The sequence below is a fragment of the Mytilus californianus genome, unplaced genomic scaffold, assembly GCF_021869535.1.
Source record: "Mytilus californianus isolate M0D057914Y unplaced genomic scaffold, xbMytCali1.0.p SCAF_2, whole genome shotgun sequence".
In the NCBI taxonomy this organism is placed as follows: domain Eukaryota; kingdom Metazoa; phylum Mollusca; class Bivalvia; order Mytilida; family Mytilidae; genus Mytilus; species Mytilus californianus.
The window spans coordinates 57,676,193-57,700,993 of record NW_026262668.1 but is presented as its reverse complement, the minus strand read 5'-3'; the positions used below and the strand labels follow the sequence as shown (position 1 = coordinate 57,700,993).

Below are 24,801 nucleotides of genomic sequence, written 5' to 3'. Positions count from 1 at the left end.
GTGGATCGTAACCCTTGGCTAGCGAAGAAGGAACATTTGAAGATTGCATTTCTTTTTTCTATCGAAGTTTGAAATTTTTATAATGACAAAATCAAACTTAGATTTAATAGTGAATTATGTTGACCATTCCAATAAAACATCGGTTTCATTAATCAATTACATTAGTAGAATACAAAATCGATTTCAGTGAATGTTTAAATGTCTGTATATTGAAATGTAGATTTCATTTCTTTTATTGCAAAATCAGTATTATGAATTTCCCTAGAATTTACAAAAACGTTATGCTTCTGAGTACACAGACAAAACTTAAAAAAACATATTTTAAGATTCTTTCCGTCTCTAAGGTCTTGTCCAGGAATTAAATTGAGTGTATAAAATGAGGATGCGGAGTTTAAATGAATGTTGCTAATACCGAAATGAGGAATATTCAAATATGAATTAACCAATGAACTAAAAAAAGAAGCCAACAAACATGTTCACATGATAATTAACTCCAACCAAACCTAGTGGCTGATCTGGGACTTCAAAAATGGGCTCTAAATGGGCCCACCGAAAAATTGGAGGAGATCTGGCAGTTAAATATCAATATATAACCCATCCCACTTAAACCACATGTGGAACTTTCTAAATAAACCCAGTAATACATTATTCTATTATATATAATAGATAAAAGTAGCAGGTTATACTGACGATATTCAATTGTGTACTGTATTGTACAGTATATGTTTTTCTGTCTACACAAGTTTTAAGGTAAAACATAGCCCCTTACAGTTATATGAGTGCTTATAAAATATCAATACAATTCACAGACCTGACAATTTATACAGAACTATGAACATGTGTCTGCAGAACACAGTTGATAGTATTACAATACTAAACTATAAATGCAAATAGAAAATATGCAGACAATTTTCCAATAAATAAAAGAAAAGAGATATCGTAAAATATAATGTCAAGTGTTTTAAACAAGTCTTTTCGTGACAAAGAATTGAAATTTGAATTTTGATTCCCCCCAAATTGTACTTCTCTAACTGTTATCTAAATGTTATCTACATGTAGTCTGGCATAAGAGCCAATTTCAATCGTCTAACTTCTCGTCTAAAATCAGTTTCTGTTGATAAATTTAAATATTTCAAATGTGCAATTTTATCTGGTATATAACAATCTTCTGAAAAAAAACTGGATTAACATAGTTGTCAGCTTTAGAATTAAGAGATCGAATGACTGCTTGATCTGCTTTATACTGGCACCAGTTACTTGACACAAAACTATCAGAAATCACAAGAATCACCTTATTACTTTCACCAATGGCCGCTGTGATATTGTCTAGAACAGAAATGCCAGGTGTAAAATCCCAATCAGCAATACAACCTGAAATTCATAAAATATAGGTTTTGTTTTACTCAAAACACAATAAAAAAATACTGCTCATGCCAAAGCGCTAATCCATTCTTTCCTTTCCTTTCATTTAAACAGAACATCCTTTGTGTTTAGCTCTCAAAAACTAGTATTCCTGCTAGGATTATATAAAACATATCAAAATTTATACTCATTCTAATAGTAAATATAGTACACACACTATGTACTATGTTAAAATTGGAATTATATAGTTGAATGAACTAACAATTTAAAACAGACCTGCCAATTTTCCCGATTTATTGGATTTCTCCCATGAGAGTTGTTTACCTGACTCTTGAAATTCTCAATTAAACAAGCATTCTGAGAGTATTGCATAGCAATACATAGGTCCCTACCGGTTAGTAATTTATTGTACTGAAACAAAATGCTAACTTGATCTATAACTTATCATGGTGTAAACTATATAACAAATATCAAGTCAATATCTTCAAGCATGACGAAAAAAAGTGTGGAAAACTAATTATTTAAGTAAATTTTCTAAGTCCAAGGACCATAACTGTGCACAATATCATCAGACCGCAACAAAATTCGAATTTGGTCTGTAACTTGTCATGATAAAACTATATACCAATTATCAAATCAACATCTTCAAGCATGACGAAAAAAAGAGCGGAAAACTGATTATTTGAGTGAATTTTCCAAATCCAAGGACCATAACTCTGCACAAAATCATCAGACTGGAACAAAATTCGAAATAGATCTGTAACTTGTTATGATAAAACAATACACCAAATATCAAATCAATATCTTCATGCACGAAAAAAAAATTGGGGAAAACTGATTTGCCGGACTGACGGATGGACAGACAGACAGGCAGACAGACAGACGGAGTGCAAATCTGAAGTCCCCTTCGACTTCGTCGGTAGGGGACTAATGAACCAAAGTGGTATTCAAAGGAGTTAAATAACAATTAAGCACATATATACTTATTCAATAGACTAAAACACTTATGATATGTATAAGAGACGCATAATATTGCTTTAAACAACCCTCCATCCCCCACTCGGATATTGAGTTGGCAGGTTTGCAACATCATTGTGACGGAGAAATCAAATGTTTTAATTGGTGAAGCAGTTTTACTGTCCATATATCTTAAATGATATAACTTAAAATGATAAGAAATATAAAATTATGCATACATCAAGACTTGCTCTAGCATAATCACTATGTGTTTACTTAAACTGAAGTAGGATATGTATTAAGATGGTATACTAAAAGAAATACCTCTAAAAGCAACGTCGCTCTCATCAAACTTGCTCTCCAAATGTCGGAGAAAAGTCTTGTCTACCCAACTACCATCTATATGGCTATGTGATACGAAGAAATCATATTTGAAAGACTTTGAGAAGGCTTTCAAGCCTGTCTCCAGTGGCTTTATAGAGGGATTCTTAAATATTTCGGACAATACATACTCAATTTCTTTTTCGGGAACAATTTCTTGAAGCTTAGACTTAAGCTGTCTAAATTCAGGACTGAGACTTCTATGAGTCTCCGAAAAAGTAATAAAACCATCCAAACATATTTCTAGTATATTTTTCTCGTCTATCCTCATCGGTTTTAGTTTCAAAACTTCTTTAAAAAACTGAAGCATTTCTTTTCGTTTTATTTGGTATATTCCTTTTAGATTTCTTGTTATATCCTTATATTTGGTTTTACCGTATATCAAAATGTATAAAAATTCTCTAAAGATAGAATTATCAGCTTTCTGCCACATTTTATTTTGCCAAAACATAGTCAGCATATAGATGCACAACATATAAAAAGCGTATGACGAAGAGGCTTTGGAAAGAAACCAGGACTTTCTCTGCCATTCAATAGCTTGTTCATACTCGCCAAGATCAAAGAGACAGGAGGCTGTTCTATGTGTCCAGTGATATTCTGGAGGATCTCCTAAGTATGTAGAATAAAATAGATAGTCTAATGATTGGTACAAATAATTGGCATCGCGTACGAACTCCGGACCGCAATTGTTTGTACCGGTATGAGGAAACTTTGCTAGTTTTTGACACACTTCCGCCAAAACAGTCATATCTTTTCTTGTGGTTTTTGATTTGAAGCATGTATGTCCATCTGATTTTGCTTTCTATAAGTATTCTTCGGCATTTTTTATCATCTCTTTCAAAGCTAGCAATATCTTTTCTCACAACCATTCTTGAAGAATAGCCAAACCAGTTTCTTTGTCCATCTTTGGTGATAGAAGCTGATAGAATTTTTTCAGATTTATAAAGTTGCTGAAGTTTCGTTTCTGTGCTCTCTGTTTGGACGACACAATTCCATAGTGCCCTTCCATATCTATTTAGTACTGACACATCGTCAGGCATAAGTTCATATGCTTTTTTGGAGGCTTGTAGAGGATCGTTCAAAAGCTTCTTGAGTTCAGGAATTTCCAGCAATTCAGAAATAGTTGAGTTTGAATCAATGAGACTTTTTCGTTTCATTAATATATGTCCTATGTATGCATAAGATCTTGCTACAAACGTTTTCATGTCTTCCCTAACAGGTTCTTGTGTTATATACCAAAATTTCTCAATGGCCTTTAATGTCACTGTTCTCATTTCATCTTCCATACCATCTTTTAATTTAGAAATATATTCTAAAGAGTCATAATATTGATTTAATGCTTTTGCAAAGTTAAAAACCCAAACTATGTGGGGTAAGTGTTTGGTGGATAAATTCTCTGCCATTTCAAATCTTTGAAGACTAGAACCCTTCCGGAGTATATGAACATCTACTTTCTCATCTTCATTTGCGTTTTGTACATTGCACAAAACTTGCATTTGATGGTGAAGACTGCGCTCTAAACATTCGCTCCTGTTACCTTCGCTTCTTTCGTACTCAGTATTGAGCATCTTATGCAAATCCGTAATTCTCAGTTCAACTGTACTTTCACAGTGTTTCATTTATCAACGTTCGCTCAATCAAAATTGCATATCCTTGCTCAAGCAAACATATCCTCTTATTTTGTAGAGAATTCCGAGTTTTCCCATTTAGATTGTGTTCAATAGTTTTACGACAATACTCGGCGTCTGCAATTCTCTGTAGATGTGCTCTAAATCTGCCAAAGCATTAAGATGATTGGGGAACTTTTCCAATATTTGTTCTAATTCGAGTCTAGCTTCACGTCTTTCTCTTGGAATTTTCATTTTGAATAATGCAACCATATTTTTGTGAACATTAATTAGAGCGGAATGTTCTTCTTTGATCAATTTGTAGATATTATGCTTTGCATCTTCAATCATATGCATATCTAGAGCATGCATAATATTTAAGTTCAGTCCTATCAATCCCGGCGTAATTTGGTCTTCAGTCATATTTGATTGATTGATTGTTGGTTGGTTAACGTCCTCAGTCATATTTAAGTATCAGATAAACATTGTCAGACTTTATGGAACAGGACAGCCTGTTCTCTTTCGTCTTTTTATTATTCTCCTAAAAGGTAGATTTTAAAAACTGTTAACAAACATTTTATTATGACATTTCGACTTACAAGCATATAGAAATATGCTTTTCAACTTCGTACTTTATTTAGCCTTTTTAACATTTTTGATTCGAGCGTCACCGATGAGTCTTTGGTAGACGAAACGCGCGTCTTGCGTACAAAATTTAAATCCTGGTATCTATGATGGGTTTATATATTACCATGAATACATTAAGCATGTTGATTGCTGTCTGCTACACGACAGTGACAACACAGAGCGAGTAAAAAGTTGAACAAACAGGTGGTTTGACTTGAAGATCAGGAATATGGTCTGATACTGGAATACAAGGACACGATGGGAGAAATTTGTCTTCGACGTGCGAAAGCTTCAAAGTGTTCTTGAAATAAGATCTTTAAAATTAAATGCAAAGTTCACTGTCATTTCTCGACACTGTTGCGTATGATTTTTGTATCCATTCGGACTAAATTTGACTGTTTATTCATATATCTCATCCAGCCAAATGGACGCACCGAGAATGCGTATCATAAAGCCCGCATTGATAAAAAAAAACTATTATTCAATACCTTAATCACCCTTGGATTAGAATACACGTATGAATTCAACTTCACCGGGCATGCATATGCCGAACCCAATGAAATTCTGGCAACTTAAATTTTTTTCAATTTATATGTATACTTTTATGAAAGTTTATATATGGTCTTAGTATCTAGGCCCCAGTGATGTAAATGAATGAACTTTGGTAAATAATTTAAAAGGGGATTTAACATAGCAAAAACATCATAAAAAATATTTTCAACGTAATTGAGGTTTATTTTGATTATATTTTTAAAAGTTTGACGATGATGACGAGGATTAAGTGGATGCATAACATAGCATAAACCAGTATTTAGGTATACACCTAACAGCACATTATATCATATATAGATAAACATAATTTTAAACACAAATGAATATTCATTTGTTTCCTCCTTTTTGTGTTATTCTTAACGAACAGACACATAAAACAAAAACTGCTTGTGTAGAAAATAATAAACATCATAACAAAATTCTGGTTAGACGCCAAAAAAAAAATTTCACTTTGAAATAGGATGTTGGAATATTATGTACCACTCCGCATACATTTCATTCGGCGTCAAAAACTACAGGACAACTCAATTGTTAGTTAAAATCGTGAATAAAAAGAGTTGTGGTGTATACAATGAGACATCATGCGAACTATATAACAAAAATAACATATATCTTGAACAGGCGGCATGGTAGTAGTTGCTCTTTTGTGTACTACTACGTTCAATTTATCTGAAAAAATAATTGAAAACAACACGTTTAATAATTTCATGCGTCCGAAGCGCTTTTCTGGATTTACCTTCATCAGGAACGCTCAAAAAAAAAAAAGTAAAATCACAAAAATACTGAACTCCGAGGAAAATTCAATCGGAAAGTCCCTAATCACATGGCAAAATCAAATGACAAAACACATCAAACGAATGGACAACAACTGTCATATTCCTGACTTGGTACAGGCATTTTCAAATGTCAAGCCAAACATTTGAAATCTGAGGGATGTATAAGTACCGAAACAGTTGAAGAGCTATATGACAAAAATACATAAAACAAATAGCCAAATTCATCTAAGGTCAACTTTGCCTGAGGGAGTTGAAACCTTAGTTTCTTTATAATTTCGAAATTTATAAACGGACAATTATAGAAAGGTTTGTTATAAATCATGTCAGTACCGAAGTACTGACTACTGAGCTGATGATACCCTCGGGGACTGATAGTCCACCAGCAGAGGTATCGACCCAGTGCTGTAAAAAATTGAAAAAACTGCATGTGATTGGACAAAAGGAATACAACATCTATAATGAACACTATAAAAACAAATAATTAGTTGATGATAAGTCTTGATCATTTAAAAACAATCGTATATGCTGAATGCAAAATGGCCGCAAAAGCATTATGTGATCTTACGTTTACGAGATGACTGTATTCACAAATATTCCGATTACCTGCATACTACTAATGAAATGTGCGTTTTGCTTCGGATTTCATTTAGGAAAAAGGGGGGGGGGGCATTCTCCAAAAACAATAAAAGTACAAATTACTCACGTTCTTTTTAAGTATTTATGCATGAATTCTCTTTATAAATGGCATATTCAGTTTATTCAATTTCAGTCAAAAAAATTTTTAAACAACACGTTATAGGTTTCATGCGTCCGAGGCGCTTTTCTGGATTTACCTTCATCAGGAATGCTCAAGGCCGAATATTTGAAAGCCAAGGATGTATAAGGACCGAAAACGTTGAAGAGCTATAAACCAAAAAGGACCTAAAAAAATAGCAAAATCCACCTAAAGGCCAACTTTGCCTGAGGGAGTTGAAACCTTAGTCTCTGTATAATTTCAAAATTAATAAACGGGCAATTTTAGATAGTATGTTATAAATCATGTCAGTACCGAAATACTGACTACTGAGCTGATGATACCCTCGGGGACTGATAGTCCACCAGCAGAGGTATCGACCCAGTGCTGTTAAAAAAATTGAAAACAACCCGTTATAGATATCATGCGTTCGAAGCGCTTTTCTGGATTTACCTTCATCAGGAACGCTCAAAGTGAAATGTTTGAAAGCCAAGGAATTATGAGGACCGAAAACGTTGAAGAGCTATAAACCAAAAAGGACCTAAAAAAATAGCCAAATCTATCTAAAGGCCAACTTTGCCTGAGGGAGTTGAAACCTTAGTTTCTGTATAATTTCAAAATTAATAAACGGACAATTTTAGATAGTATGTTATAAATCATGTCAGTACCGAAATACTGACTACTGAGCTGATAATACCCTCGGGGACAAATGGCAAAACCGACCTAAGTGGTTGGTATATGAATCCTGTTTCGACATTATGATATGCGAAGGCCAAAACTTTGACATGTCGTGACATGAGGCGTATGCACGCATAACATTTATATCGAAAATAGGTAATATTATTTTAATTTAAATCATTTTGAATTAAGGTTTTTATATTATTTCTCTTATCAAATTCTTAGTTCATACTTTACTTACCAATGGTTTGCTGTGGTTCATGTTCATCAGTTAAAAATGAAGTCTGTCAAAAACGAAACAGCTGATTAAAATATGAATTTTATATATGTTGAAAGTCAAACTCATATTTTCAGAAAATCTAATTATAAAAATATTCTATCTTATCGATTCAGTTACATTTATAACTTATAACGTAATACTTGCTTATTATGATAATTGAAAAGTTTATAGAAAGAAGAGATCGACATACTGAAGGATGCGGGCAGCGGATTATATTCAGGAAAATTCAATGAGTTAAAGTTGAAATTTGAAGCAATTTTCTAAACTTCATTGTTTAAAAAAAAAAATGGACATTAATGCCCATTTTTTCTGATATAAAGACATATATTGTTATAACTAAATCATTAAAACTAATATATCATTTTTTATATCACATGGATGTATAAAAGTATCTACAAAAATACCGATCTCCAAGGTAAATCTAAAAAGGGGAAATCTCCATTAAACCTGACAAAATAATAAAGCTACCACGTTTATGATGCTCTCGGCAAAAATTTCAACAGCAGAAAAGTTTATTTTGATTATTATTAACATTATCAATACAATATTTGTTATTGAAATTGAATTTGGCAGGTAAACGCCCCTTTTTCAAATATTTTATACAATTTATTAGAAATTGTATCCAAATAAATGTAGTGAAAGATTAAAAGGGAGAGTGAATCCCACATGGTTATCTTTCGTTTAATAAAACTTTCTCACACTGTTATATACCCGTAGGTGTCACTGATGATTTGTTTTATTTGTCTTTATTTGATTTTTAATTGTTTTGTTGCATCTTAATCTTTATTTGTTTTCTAATTTTCTGCATTTCAAGTCGCTTGCAGATGAAATAATAAACACACTTGCTTATAGTTTTTCAATGAAAAATTGACAGATTTTAGGGACATTCACAATACTGATTTCGAATAAAAATCATAAATCGTGTATTTGTTTGTACAGTTTTCTAAACGTTCACTTAAATCAATTGTTTGCTTTGTAATTGGGTTGATAGACTAATCAATTGGGCGATTACTTGTCTTGTAATGGTTAACATGATTTCTTATTGAATCATAAACTTACTGAAAAAAATCAACCTCCTACAAATACTTCCTACAAATCTACGACAGACAAAATTATAAGCCTGGTATCTTCTATGAGGGATTTCTAACTGCAAATGATATATATCAATAAATATTATTTGTGTCCCTACACATCACTTAATTTAAAGTACACACCCAGGTCCGAACTTAAAGTATTATGTCCAATACGTATAGCTATTTAAATATATGTAATCATACTTTACATCTAAGTAATATAATATATCTTTCCAGATAGAATATGTTTGTATTTGTTGAAGTACTTAAATGTGATTGACTATTGAAAAATATGATAAATTGATCAATACTAAAATTGAGAATGAAAACGGGAAATGTGTCAAAGAGACAACAACCCGACCAAAGAGCAGAAAACAGCCGAAGGCCACCAATGGGTCTTCAACACCGCCAGAAAATCCCGCACCGGAGACGGCCTTCAGCTGGCCCCTTCAAAATGTGAACTAGATCAGCGAAAATGGACATCATACTAAATTCCGAAACATATGAATAAACTAAAATTTAAAAAACATACAGACTAACAAAAGCCAGAGGTTCCTGACATTTTTTTTGAGATCTCAACCCTCCCCCTATTCATATCATTTGTATATTATGTTCAGTTTTTATTCGGTTTTATCGAAACATAAACAGAATATTCCATCAGTTACGAAATTCATTTTAATATAATTTATCAAAGGATTTCAACCATTATTAGATGTTTGTTTTTCCATTAAAAGAATTACATGATTTATTCATTAGATGTAATTGGCGTTGAACTAGCTTTTATTTACTCTGAGTACTCTAAAATTGATAGTGTCTTTAGTTCTTTTGTTTTTTTCCTTTCGCTTTGTGTCGATCACGTATTGTTTTTAATCGTTTGACATTTACATGATACTTTGTATGAACTATGTATCACAACAAGACAGTGTGTCGTTTCTTATCATGACCCTAGCGGTACTGTGAATTATATTCTTGATCGAGTCATTATCCGTGGCATAGGCTTGCGAGATTTGTAACCTGGGCGAATTATCTCAAGACTTTAGGACAAAATTAATGTAGTACCTCTGACTTTGACCTACAGTTAAGAGCATTAATATTTGGAGGACATTATTTTATATACAGTAACATTCCCAGTGCCACATATGCCAACAATAATGGAAGTAATAGAATGTCGTTGTTGAGTATTTTATTTAACGGGTGAGTTCTATAGGTAAAAGGGAGACATATGTCTTACCCCAATACAACATTTCCTCCAATTTTATTATCTTTTCATCAAACGCGTTGTTATTCATATTAATTTGATTTGATGAAAATAGCACAAGTTTACAATAGAAAACAGAGAGATTCCCCTTTCAAATTTTAAAGATATGTTCATGTCCTTAATACCGTAGATACAAAAGAGAGATGAAAGATACTTGAGGGATATTCAAACTCATAAGTCGAAGTCAAACTTACAATGCCATGACAAAGAAACAAAAAACGAGCAAAAAGAGAATATTTTGGAAGTTCCTGCCTCCAGGTAATTACGAGTATTCAAGCTACTGCAGACTTAATATCTTTTGCCACCCTCAATTTGAAAATAAAAAGTTGACTCGGTTATTCTAATTTTTTCTCGGGTTAGTTGTTTTTTATAACTATTTTCTCCGTATACTATTCATTATATTGTCTTCTGTATGAATATTTGAACTATTAAATGGTTTCACTTTGTAAAAGAATTAGTAGGTTTGCTTTTTTGGCATTAAAAATAATTGTTACTACAGAATCAGCAGTAGCTGTGTAATTGTTAATTCATTTGCCCTTTTAACACCATATTTAATTAGTGTGACTATGTAACTTTTCTGAGTGAGACTTTCTATAGTTCTTCCATTATAATTTTTGACAGGTCTTCATTTGCATCTATAGCACAAATACGTCTTGCCATACAGAAGGGAATGATCTGCCTTTTATGTTAAAGACAATAGTACTTAGTAGTTTACTGATGTTCGTATGCGACAGATAACACGTGTATCAATTTTCTTTAAAAAATACATCTGTAGTTATTTGACCATTTGTTTATATAATCAAAAGCTCTTAAAAGGGCAACTGCTCTGTACTGCTTTTCGTAATAAATTTGATGAAGGGTGCAGAGAGTTTTATCATATCGTGTAGTATGGTCAAATCTAATTGTTAAAATAATAAAGCAACCGACGATATATTGTTACCATTCATTTAGAAAAAAATAAAATAACAAAAATACCGAACTCCGAGGAAAATTCTAAACGGAAAGTCCCTAAGCAAATAGCAAAATCAAGAGCGCAAGCACATCAAACGAATGGATAACAACTGTCATATTCCTGACTTGATACCGGCATTTTCTTATGTAGAAAATGGTGGATTAAACCTGGTTTTATAGCTAGCTAAACCTCTCACTTGTATGACAGTCGCATAAAATTCCATTATATTGACAACGATATGTGAACAAAACAAACAGACATAATAGGTAAAAATGTCTAAAATAGGGGTACAGCAGTCAACAATGTGTTATAAAATTGAGAACGAAAATGGGGAATATGTCAAAGAGACAACAACCCGACCAAAGAGCAGACAACAGCCGAAGTAATCTTAATTACTACAAAAACAAACAAATATGTCAACAAAGAAAAACAAAAAGGCATATAGACAAAGCACATTAGCAAAACGAAAGTCAAGAATACAAAAATTTACCATAGCACAATAACACAATGATGGGATGTATAAGTACCGAGCCACGTCAAATGGATATAACCAAAAATAGACTAAAAAGTAAAAGTAATAATTTACAAAGACAAATAAAAACTATAACACGTTATTAAGATGATAAACAACGTCAGTACCTAGAATCTATACTTCAAGACCAGCGTGTATTATTTGTGAAGTTGATACGGAATATTTATCAACAAGGTCTTGGTATCTTCCGATGAACTTTTTAGAAAAAGGACGAGAAGTTCTTTGACATAACCCTGGTTCATCAACTTTCTGTTCAGACACTGGTGACGTTTTACAAAGTCTGAGTAGCAGCTGCAAGGTCTTGAATACCGAATGAGTTGGGGAATGTATATCCAATATGCAGGGGAAGTTGGTATTTGCTACTAAGGTGAGGGAAATTGATATTTTCAAAATTAAAATCGTCTCGTTTGTCATAGATTCTGGTACTGACATGACCGCTTGTGTCAAACTCGAGGTATCTATACTACTAAAGGAAGAGCCCGATTTCACTGAGCCGCAACTCCTCTGAAACCATACAAAGTCGGAAATATTTGTGATATGACGTATAAATGTAGTGTTTTGTACTTCATAAATTTGTCTTTGAAACAATCTTTTTTCAACAGAAAACGCCAAGTTTTGAGAGAATATCCAAATTTGGAGACCGTTATCGATCCGTGTCTTATACGCTTTCGAGCATACACAGTCGACGTAATACTAAATAACGAGGTCCAATTTGTTAGCCGGCATGGGGGTAAAAACGACGAATCAAAGAAATCAACTTTATATATAACTAATATAGGACAATGGTGTTGATTAAACGTTACACAATTCCAGGGCCTTTTGTTTTCCACATAATTAATGTTATCAATAACTAACAAGTTCCGGGTCGAATCCGATACCGATACCAATAGTATATGTCACCTGAAACCTATTACCTGATCTGTACGTTCCGCATCTGTCAGGCGCACCACCAAATGGTGAATTTTGGATTTTCTATATACACGGGTCATAATCACTCCTAAACTTCGTCATTATACAGGGTTGATACTACTAAATTCAATCATTGTCACAATGTTTCCGTTTGCAGTAATCAGTTTGACTTTATAAGATAACAATACGAATACTAAAAATCCAGACTTAAAAGAAGGCGTAGGTACAGTTTCCAATTTGTTAGCCGGCGTGACGTAAACACAGCGAATCAAAGAATTCAACTTTATATATAACTAATATAGGACAATGATGTTGATTACAATTTACACCACTCCATGCCCTTTTGTTTTCCAAATAAATAATATTACAAGTAATTAATAAGTTCCAGGTCAACGGGTTCATACAGAAATCTTTTGAAAGCAGAGAAAACCGTGCCTCTTATAATCAACATGACTTTATCATATGACAATACCAATTCTAAAAATCCAGACTAAAAATAAGGCTTATACATAGTTAGATACTTTAATTCAGTCACGGACCCGCGATGTCGCGGGTGTGTTCTAATAAGTCTAAAAATGAGAACGTATTCTTCAAAGGTTTCACCAAATCTGCAACCATCGATCAAACCAACTTGGAAACTAAATTTGCCAGTTGCCTTTTTATAGACATTTTGATTAGATTAACAAATAACCAAAAACTACAGATACATATTCCTTCAGAAACTGACACCCATTAATATCTGATTTCTTTTATAAGAATGTCTTCTAAACAAAACCAGAAAAAAGGTTATTTGGGTTCTTACTTTTAGTCAGAAATGTTAAAGAACCCAAGTATTTTAACAAAAAAAAAAAAACAATTTGACTCACTTATTGCATACAATTTGGAACAAGAATGAACTAAATAATATAGAAAGAAATATTTGAAATGCCATAACTAATCAGTCTACATATGTTTCGTATACGCCTCGTTTGAACAAATTGTTGTATAAACTATTGCATACAAGTTAACACACGAAAAAAAAGCTGGAATTGGTACTGATGCTACCCGAAATGCGCATTTACTGAGAAAACATTATAAACTACGAACGAGTTCAAAATACTAATACGGTATGAGGGACACATAAACTTGCTAATTATTCACCTATACAAATGTGTTACAATTCATAGTGGGATACCATAACGATACCAATTTCCGCCAGAAATTCTGTTTTTTTGTAACAGTGACCTTGACCTTTCACATATTAACCCCATAATCAATATGCTTCTTTGCTTTCCCTATATCCTCCCTTTGTATAAGTTTCAATCAAATCAAGTAAGGGATAAAGTAACCATACGGAAACAATTTTTTCCACAATTTTTGTTTTTTTTTTAAAAGGAAAAAAAAAACCTCGATAGTACCTTATATCCAGTACAGTGACGGACCACCTACAGCCAAAAAATAGGTAGGATTTATTCTATTTTAGTGCGAAATCTAGAATATGAATAAAAATATTAATATTTTCTATTGTGAGATGCAATATTTTCTATATCCGTTCTAGATTAATGAAGAAATAAGTAAAAAACAAGGCAGAATTATAACCCGAGTGAACCTTACCTCGAATTTGTTTCCTTTCTCGATAAATTCTGCACATCGTATGGAAAGACACGTACGGACAGAAATATATATAGATATACATAGAGATTGCAAGATGTGTCACTTTTCACACCTCAGTATTTGTATTTCTATGTAAGGAACGAAAGTAATTGGTCACATCAAAATGAAAGGACCCGGTTGCAAGTATCATTCCAATCTAACAAGACAAAATTTAAAATAACAAAAATACCGAACTCCGAGGAAGATTCTTAACGGAAAGTCTCTAAGCAAATGGCAAAATCAAAAATTCAAACACATCAAACGAATGGATAACAACTGTCATATTCCTGGCTTGGTACCGACATTTTCTTATGTAGAAAATGGTGGATTAAACCTGGTTTTAAAGCTAGCTAAACTCTCACTTGTATGACATTCGCATAAAATTCCATTATATTGACAACGATGTGTGAACAAAACAAACAGACATAATAGGTAAAAATGTCAAAAATAGGGGTACAGCAGTCAACATTGTGTTATAACCTTAATCATTATAAAAACAAACAAATACGTAAAAAAAAAAAACAAACCAGAAAGGCATATAGACAAAGCACTTTAGCAAAAATGAAAGACAAGAATACAAAAATTTACCATAGCACAATAACACAATGACAGGATGTATAAGTACCGAGCCACGTCAAATGGATATTACCAAAAATAGACTAAACGGTAAAAGTAATAATTTACAAAGACAAATAAAAGAATATCATAACACGTTATTAAGATGATAAACGACGTCAGTACCTGCACAAACTCGTGTAACAATCTGGAAACCATTTTCCCCATTTTTGTTTTATATTACAGAGACCTCGACATTTAACCTATTTATCCAAAATTAATCGGCTTCTTCCTCTTACCAATATCTCTTACCTGTATAAGTTTCATTTCAATCGAGCAGGGGTTACTCAAGTACCCATATTTGTTCCCCTATTCTAAGTAACAGTGACACTGACATCGTAATAAATAGGCTTTCCCTTCCATATATCTTTCCATTTCTATAAGTTTCATTTCAATCAAGCAAGAGATATTCAAATTATCTTCCAAAAACATTCGGTTCTGACACACAGATGGATGGGAAGATGGATCACTGACAAAGCGATTTTTTTTCTTGGAGGATAAAAAAATAGGAACAAAGCATATTCAACTCTAAGCGATTCGATTGTACACACTATATAATAGTTTTATTCACTGCACAATTAGATTAGACAAACGATTTTAAATTTTGAAAAATCTAACTAAATAACCACTTCACAGAAATTTAAGGGTTTAAATACAACTTTTTTTTTTATCTTGAACAAAACATGGGTTATTTCCTTTATACGAGTTTCCCGAGTTATCAAACTTAAATTTCTATGTTTGCGAGTTTCAATTTTCCCCGGGCAACAAAACTTTCTTTAATCTCATCATTTCCTGCACAAAATCCCTTTTTATTGTCATATCTATAAAGTTTAGATTGTCGATTTTGTCAGGGATAGAACACTCTTCTAACATAATTGGAATTACGCAGTTTGTGACATTTGAGTCTAGATTCAACGATTTAATAACGGCTTGGTCTGCCTCGTACTGACACCAATTACTGGACACGAAGTGATCCGTTAGAATAAGAATGACTTTGTAACTTTTTTTGATAGCACCAATGATATTATCCAGTATAGAAATACCTGGAATGAAGTCTCTGTCGGCAATGCAACCTACAATTGAATAAAATACATATAATAAAGGATATCAGCACATAAATAACTTGAGTTAAAAAAGTTATTTTTCACAACAGATATGTGTTGCCTTTGTTCAGTATTAGATTTTTGTTTTCGAAGATTTACTTTAAAAATAGGTCTGACAATGAATGATTTATATAGAAAAATATCCATTTACTTATAATTTTTCAAAAATTTATCTAGGGCATATATTGGTACAGGTACTATACATTTTGTTTTATTCCGGGTTTCGAAATCTTGTCAGTCTGAAATCCAGAGACGATCTTGCCTTTTTATGAACCTGACTTATTTTCGTTTATCTGTTACATTTGTCTTCATTTCTAAAATGTTATCAAGTAATACTTTGAATTAATTTACATTGTTACTCACTAAATTCTAGTTTTACGTGCAATAGTTCATATGCATTATTTTGTATAACGTTTATAGATATTCCTTATACCAGCCTAGAATTCATTTTTTTTTAAATTTAAAAAAAAAATAAAATACATAATTGAATGCATACTAAAGTATTCGTATAAAAATTAGTTACCTATCTGTTCAGTCAGTTACACTGGTTAAACCTTAAATATTGCAATGTTTTCAATTGCAAAGGACTATAGATCATTACATATTATTAGTTCATTAGTTTACTTTCACTTGAATTTTTATATTTCCCATTAGATGAAATTGAAATTCGTTCTGGTTGAAACAATTCATGAAGAAAAAAGGAAGAAATTTTGTATATTGACAAAAAATACTTCCAATTTCTGAAATTTCAAAATCTGTAGGTAATTGAGTTTTAAGTTTATTGTAAATTACCTTTAAACGCCACGTCTTGTTCATCAAACTGGCTCTCCAGATATCGAAGTAAAATGTTTGTCACCCAGTCTTCGTCTTTATGACTGTGAGATATGAAAAAATCATACTCAAAATCTCTGGAGCATGCCTTTCTACCCACAGCTAGAGGTTTCAAAGATGTTTGATGAAATATTTCTGCGAGTACATACTCATTTTCTTGTCGTGGTATCACATCTTTCAAAATAGTTTGTAATGTTGAATACTGTCCTACATAATCAGTATCTGCAATAGCTGTCCAAATTTCAAGGCATTCGGTAAGAACGTCTTTTTCTGTCGCTCGTAGTGTAGTTTTCGTGTGAGCGATAATTGCTTTAAGCAGTTTCAAAAGTCCTTTCTGGTTTTTCTTATACAGATTTTTGATACTCAATGATATATCCTGGTATTTTCTTTTGCCATATATAAGAGCGTACAAAAACTCTTTAATGAGCTGCTCAATCGGTACTTGCAAATCATCTTCGAACATTGACACCATATAACTGCAAATTAAGTTAAACGACTTCTGGGTTGAAGGTGATGAAAGTAGCCAAGCTTTACTCTGCCATTCAATGGCATGAGCATATTCACCGAGGTCGAAAAGACATGATGCTTTTCTATTGGCAAAGTGAAAATCAGGACGATCACCTAAATAAGAGGCGTAGAAAAGATAGTCTAAAGCTTGATGTATATGACCATTTGTGTGTACAAACTTTTGTCCGTACTTATAAGTGTAAGGAAACTTTGCAAGTTTCTGACAAATTTCAGCTAAAATGGTTATATCTTTTCGTGTATTTTGAGATTTGAAAATGTTTTCACCGTCTTCTCTTGCCTTCAGCAGATATTTCTCAGCTAAGTCAATATTTGTTTTACCTAGGATTTCTGACATTTGTTTCCTAACAACCATTCTAGTGGAGAATGCAAACCAATTTCCAGTGTCTTTCGTATCAGTTGAACGTGCAAGAATATCATCCGCTTTCTGAAGTAAAACTAGTTTTTCGGTGTTGTCAGTAATAGACACTGATTTATTCCACAGAGTTCTTCCATATCTAGTTAAAACAGTAACATCATCTGGTTTCAGCTTATAAGCTATTTTTGCAGACTTAAGTGGGTTATCTGTAAAACCTTTGAAGATTGTATTCGAATTTAAGCTAAAGGAGTGTTCGGATGATAGCACCATAGCTCCACGTTTCATCAATATTTGTCCAATGTAAGCATAAGACCTTGCAACAAATGTTCGGACTATGACATCACCGTTTATTTGAGTTTGAGATATCATCCAAAATTTTTCAACTGCTTTCAATGTGATTTTTTTCATTTCTTCTGTTACGTCATCTTTTGCAACTTGTTCCAATTCATCTTTGTTTCTTTTACTTTGCGTCATTGTTTCTTTTATAGGATCTTTATATTTGAGAACTGTTTCCAAAGAATCATAATACTGATTTAATGCTTTAGCATAGTAGTAATTCCATATTATGTTTGGCAAAGATACATCTAACGTCTCAGCTAATTTAAATTTTTGAAGACTAGATCCTTTTCGAACTAGATGTCCGTCCTGGACCTCGTCTTCGTTTGCATTCCGGACATTACGTAGGACTTGCATTTGGTGGTGAAGTCCTCTGTCGAAACAATCTTTTCTCCTTCCCTGACTTCTTTCAAGTTCTGTACTAAGACTTTTGTGTAAATCGGCTATCCTCAATTCCACTGTACTTTGGTTAATAAGGGTTCTCTCTATCAGTATTGCATATCCTTGTTCTAGCAAACATATTTGCTTGCAATGAAAGTCATTCTTGGAGGTTCCTGACATTATTTCACAAATTGTTTGTTTGCAAACCTCGGCATCTTTGGATCGATCTAACTCCTTGTAAATATACTCCAAATCTGCTAGTACGTTTAAATTTCTGGGGGACTTCTTCAAAATGTTTTCTAGATCAACTCTACCTTCTTGTCGTTCTCTCGGTATTTTAGTCTTCAGAATGGCAATAATATTTTTCTGAACGTTTTCAACAATAGGATGTTCTTTTCTTAAAAGCGTTTCTATGTTTTGCTTTGCGTCTTGAATCACATACATATCAAGAGCGGTCATTATATTAAGATTTAATCGTATCAAACCAGGACTAAAGTCAGCATTGGTATTGGAATCCTCTAATTCTATCGAAACATGATCCATTTTGAATTGTTCTTTTAACAAACCTAAAATTGTATAAAACACTCTAAGTAAAACTATCAGAGGCGAACTAACATATAAAGTAGGATATCTAAGTATAAGACACATGCAATTATTAAAAGATGGGTTCTGTCAGGATATATTCAGATATTAGAAAACAATCATTTCTTTGTTCAAGTAAAGCAGAGAACACTTTTTTTGGGGGATATTTTTTGTATTTGTGTTCGTGTTTTGTTTAAGTAATTCGATAGTACGTCAATTTTCATATTTTTTCCGTCTTTGTATTGAATCTCTCTCAATTCGATAGGATAAGAAATTGTTTATGACATTGAAGAGCAATAATTCCTTTAAGTGATCGATTAACAATTTCGGACATGTTTGAACTTATTGTTTATCTTACTATTTTTTAAAATTATTTTGTATTTTTCCTATTCCTCAATACAATGCGATACAAGTCCACTGAGGTCATGACTATAAACATGACAGGAACTTAACAGTACATACAGTATATAATATGCAGATAGAAAAGTTACAAAAACTTTGAAAAGTATTTAACCAAATTGTGTCTTATGCCATGTAGCGTTATTTGAATATTTATCTATTATTTAACATTTCAAGATAATTACCAAAAAAGGCCAAATGGTAAAATCGTCATTTAAGGATAATAGCTCGTATATTTAAGTAGATGTTTAATAATTTCGATTATGTTGACTTAAATGTAGATCCGATATTAATCATCATATTTTGAGTTAACAGTTTCTCTTTATCGATTATATTTTTCAAGCAATTAGCAAATTGATAGATTTGATGAACCGTGACCATGTTCACACTGTTTAATATATTTTATCAATATTTCATCCTAATTATTTCATACGTTAAAACGGGGACAGGAATAACAAAGATATTTGACAACAAAACAAACCACAACAACTAAAATAATATATATGTCGAGTACCAATTAAGATTCAAGATTCAAGATTCAAGATTTTATTATCCAATCATGGGCCCTCAAGGGGCATATACACAAAATACAACAATTTTACAATGATTATCATGACATAACAAATTATTAAAGGTACATTGGTAGTGTACACATGTTTTATTCTAAAATGAAGCAAACAATATATTGTATAATACTTTCATGGAATATAACATATTTAATATTAGCATCATTTAAATTGGAAGGTTTTCTGAAATAAATTCACTTATTTTCAATGTAATTTTTGTATCTTCCATAGTCATTACCCATATAAATTTGTTAAGACAGGACAAGTTTGAAAATAATGGACATTCTTTGGTAATATAGTAAAGAAAAGTACCTAAAACCTATATTAAACTTATAAAAATCAGCAATCGTTCATTTATTTAAAGGTATGAACATTTTTAAATAACAAAGAGTTCAAATTGTATGATAGTGTCTTATGCGGAAAGTTTTAAACTATTGATATTTATAAAAAAAATAAATTCAAAAAATTTAATTAAACTAGAAATTACAGCTTTAATTTTAACAGAAATATAATTTGATATTTGACAGCCGTGATTTATTCTGAGTTGATAAGAATGTCTTCTTTCTCTCGCTAAGAATGCGTTTTTTTTTTATCAGAATGGTTAATACTTAAATATTTTTAGACCGCAGTTATCTTATTCAATGGGGGAAATCGAGGACTACATGCTATACATATGCCCATGGAACCACCACAAAGCTTTCATATCATTATGGTTAAGAGTTTCATAAGTCTCAATGTGTTCAGAAGAATACAATTTATTCCAAATTAATGGATCAACAAGGGGTTACATGAGATAATTTCAATAAACAACCAAGCACGTACAAAAGATCAATACTGAAGGAAAGAATTACCTAATCAATAGAATCCACTTAAATTAAACATTATGAATAGTCTGCCTTGTTTGATATGTTCAAACTTGTCTAAATCCTCAAAGTCTATATCATTATTGTTGTGTGTGTTGTATTGTATATCAAATTAGAAATTAAAAAAACCCAACTCAAACCAAACAAACGATTAAAGTACTTACTTGTCTTACGCAAATAGTCAACAACACAAACATACTATCTTTGCACCTACTGGATTAGTTCTATCCCCGCTAATAGGTATTTTACAGATAAATGGCGATTGTAAAGGTTCATTTAATGTTTCATAAAATTTAAACACAAAGTGCATGAACTAAGAATATATATAGATTTAAGAATATGTCTATGCACTAAATGTATGTACTATTTAAACTTGAAACGTCAAATGCAAACAAGGACTATCGTTACAACTAAAGTTATGGTTTGGGTGAAGACTTATAGTCTTGATAAAAGATTTTTTTATCTTGCTATTTATACTTAAGTTTCGATAAATGTAAAATCAATTATTTGTTTCCGTCAAAAATATGTATTTTTCAGCAGTACTACTGGACTAATTCCCAGGCACTAGATGTTCTATTCATATTATTAAAAATGGGACAATGAGAAGAAAATAGTGTCAATGTATATAAAACACAGCTCTTTTTATATGCATTGACACTTTTATCCCCAATGCCCCTATTGTATTAATATAGACAGAACGCCTATATAGTGCGAAAATCCGTATTTAGTAGGGTTCCGAATAGGATTTTGCTGCATTTGATAGTTTGATAGGAGCGGAACAAACAAAAAGATTTAATATATTTGGCTCGGGAAATAGCAACAAAAAAAAAACTAGAATTATTCAAGCTGGTAAAAATTATGTCAATTTTTATAGATCATTATATTAGTAGATGAACCGGTTGATTTATTATTGACACTTCAGTGTTGAAAGGTTACCATGATTTTAAAAAATCATTAGCAAGGATTCAAGTACAGATTCCAAGAAATTATTATTAAACAAACTAATAATTTACCTAAATGGTCCTAAATAAACAGGCGATTAGACCGGTGAAGTAAAGTTAGTTTTCTAAATTGCCGATTTTGTGTTGCGTCTGAATAAACGCCACCTTTATTTATGAAAATAAAAAAGGCAACAACCCGACCAAAGAGCAGAAAACAGCCCTAGACAATCAATGGGTCTTCAATACAGGACGCCCCACTAAACTCCGAAAAATACAAATAAATTAAAAAAAAACCAAACCAAAAAAACACCCGAAAAACACGCACACAAGACTAACAAAGGCGAGAGGGTCCTGACTAGGGACTGGCTCATAACTGCGGCGAAGTTAAACATGTTTTGTGAGATCTCAACCCTCCCCTATTCCTCTAGCCAATATGGAATAGACAAACACGCAACAAAACGCACAGAAAAACTAGGTCTTAAAGAAGATCGAGTCCGATGTTAGAATAGGTAACTTAAGAAAATAAGCAAATTGACAATGATAAACATAAATTAACAAAGTACTACTAGCGGTTACGGACTTGCCAACTCCAGACGTCAATTAAACTGGTTGAAAGATTATGTCTATTAAGTACAATCTCTCCTGTAAGTGGTTTAGTATCATGCTATTATACATTATACGACTCGGAAGAACATAACCCATATCATGCAAACGACTGGTTTTAGAATAGATGTGGTTATTTCTGATGTATAGACCCTATATGAGTGAATCAATATTAATTCCAAATAAATGCCATCATTAATGACTTAACAGCAATATCGTAACTATATTCTTTGTAAATAAGTCTAATTAAAGGATTGGTTAGCTTTTCAGGTGAATAACGACATTTTTGTGCTTTATGTAGAATATTACCATAAAAAATAGGACGTGAAATACTTAAACATATAAGATGTCTGCTCGTTGCTTTATATTTTCGATTGATGTCCTTGTAGCGATGATAAAATTTAGTAAAAGTTTTGACAAGTTTTGGATCTAGAAAACCCTAGTGTGATAATTTGTCAGTAATACAGAGATTTCTTTCGTTAAAATCAAATGCGTTGTTACATACTCCAGAGAATGGAACAAGTTGAGATATATAAACACCATACGACGGTTCCAAGGGAGCGTCACCATCTAAAAACGGATAATTAATAATAGGAAATGGAAAATCATCTCCTTTATCGTAAATTTTAGTGATAAGCTTCCCGTTAGAGATATAGATATCAAGATCCAGGGATCAGATTGTTTCGATGGGTCTTGGCTGATTTAAGACATACATTGTGATTCGTCACAATGCAGAAACAGGCTCGCATTAAGTGGTGCACAGTTAGTCCCTATTGGAATTCCGATAACTTGGCGATATACAGAATCTCCATAGTGAACAAAAATGTTATCTAGTAAAAATTCAAGTGCAGTTATCAGATCAAAGCAGCTGCAATTGACAGATTTCTTTTGTTTGTTGTTACTAAAAATTGACCTAAGAGAGTATGAATATATATATTCACATTCAAACTTTTTAAATTCCCATTGATTTAGGTTTGTGAATTTTTGAGTTAATAAGATTATGAAGCAAAGTGGTATATAGAGTAGAAAAATCAAAACATGAACAGATCCGAAAGCACCAATATGAGCATGCAATTTATCAAGTGCTTCTTACGATTTTTTGACACTCCAAAAGTAATTAATTTCACTATATTTCTGCGACCTTATTTGAAAAATTTATTACCAGGATTTTGATGGTACATAAGTGTACTAGTAAGTAGAATAAAGAGTCATGTTAGTAGTGGAATAATGGCTTGAAGACGTGGTTGGGGACGACTGTATGTTGCCCTCTAGGTGTCTTTTGGTTATTGTTTGCTTTAGGTTGCTGTCTAATTGATGTAAATCCAAAATCTCTTTTTATACATGTATCTAGAATGTTCCCAGGAAAAATAAAATTTTAGAGTTATAAGCAACAAGCAAGAATCTATTAGAAGTAGAATTTGTGAATAGCTTTAATGGTGAAACAAACTTTTCTAAAATTGTCTGTTTATAAATTTTGAAATTATAAAGAAACTAAGGTTTCAACTCCCTCAGGCAAAGTTGACTTTAGATGCATTTGGCTATTTATTTAAGCATGGTATTTTTGTCATATAGTTCTTCAACGGTTTCGGTACTTATACATCCCTCGGATTTCAAATGTTTGGCTTTGCGCGTTCCTGATGAAGGTAAATCCAGAAAAGCGCTTCGAACGCATGAAATTATTAAACGTGTTGTTTTCAATTTTTTACATCACTGGGTCGATACCTCTGCTGGTGGACTATCAGTCCCCGAGGGTATCATCAGCTCAGTAGTCAGTACTTCGGTACTGACATGATTTAACAAACTTTTCTAAAATTGTCTGTTTATAAATTTTGAAAATCTAGAATAAAGTTATTGAAAGCGATTCATTTTGACACTTGGTGCGATGCATGATCACTGTAAGTGCGATCATTTCTGATGCGGGATTTCTTTATGTGCGATTGATTTTCATTGTGGTTTTATGTGATAATTGGACATGCAAAAACTGACAATATTCATTCGATGAATTAAATATTAATGATAGTTACAATTTAAAAATCCAAACTTATCGTTCATACTTAAGTACCGTACAGTTTACTGCAGACGCTATTTATTTTAAACGATAAAGAACCAACTGAGAGAAGCCGAATATGATATCGAAACTATTCTGAGTTTTGTACACAGTTTGTATACAAAAATATATTATGCACGTTGTATGCATTTTTAGTCAACAATATCAATTAAAGAATTCCAATTTTAACTCGAACTGTACTGATTGAAAGGTAAACGCACGTATGTCTACAAAAACATGTTCACAGAAACTCGCTTAAAAATTCCTCAAAAATTTAAACATTAAATAACTTTACACCAACCGTATGTGCAGGTAAGTGAGCGTATCTTCATAAAGAATATA

The 24,801-nt window shown here is 32.3% G+C and overlaps 2 protein-coding genes across 8 annotated transcripts in view; both read right to left on the bottom strand.

The window, feature by feature from the left end:
* Positions 1–24,463, bottom strand: part of LOC127730105 (uncharacterized) — a 53,302-nt gene extending 28,839 nt beyond the window's left edge. Inside the window, exons 1-3 of one of the 2 annotated variants that reach the window (XM_052238218.1) lie at positions 21,033–24,463; positions 16,820–19,024; positions 15,447–15,997 (exon numbers count right to left, since the gene is read on the bottom strand). In XM_052238218.1, coding sequence (XP_052094178.1) covers positions 15,672–15,997; positions 16,820–19,001 — 2,508 coding nt within the window. In that variant the 5' untranslated portion in view covers positions 19,002–19,024; positions 21,033–24,463 and the 3' untranslated portion in view covers positions 15,447–15,671. Of the gene's footprint in view, positions 1–15,446; positions 15,998–16,819; positions 19,025–21,032 lie in introns of those variants that run through there. The other variant, XM_052238219.1, reaches the window with a different exon arrangement.
* LOC127730106 (uncharacterized) overlaps positions 1–24,801 on the bottom strand; it is an 80,276-nt gene that overhangs the window by 47,957 nt on the left and 7,518 nt on the right. Inside the window, exons 1-2 of one of the 6 annotated variants that reach the window (XM_052238227.1) lie at positions 2,644–3,510; positions 732–1,371 (exon numbers count right to left, since the gene is read on the bottom strand). The exons of 2 other annotated variants lie outside the window; for them this stretch is intronic. In XM_052238227.1, the coding sequence (XP_052094187.1) occupies positions 1,133–1,371; positions 2,644–3,448 (1,044 nt within the window). In that variant the 5' untranslated portion in view covers positions 3,449–3,510 and the 3' untranslated portion in view covers positions 732–1,132. Of the gene's footprint in view, positions 1–731; positions 1,372–2,643; positions 3,511–4,450; positions 4,849–7,914; positions 7,981–24,801 lie in introns of those variants that run through there. 3 more of the 6 variants (XR_007994967.1, XM_052238221.1, XM_052238226.1) reach the window with 3 other exon arrangements.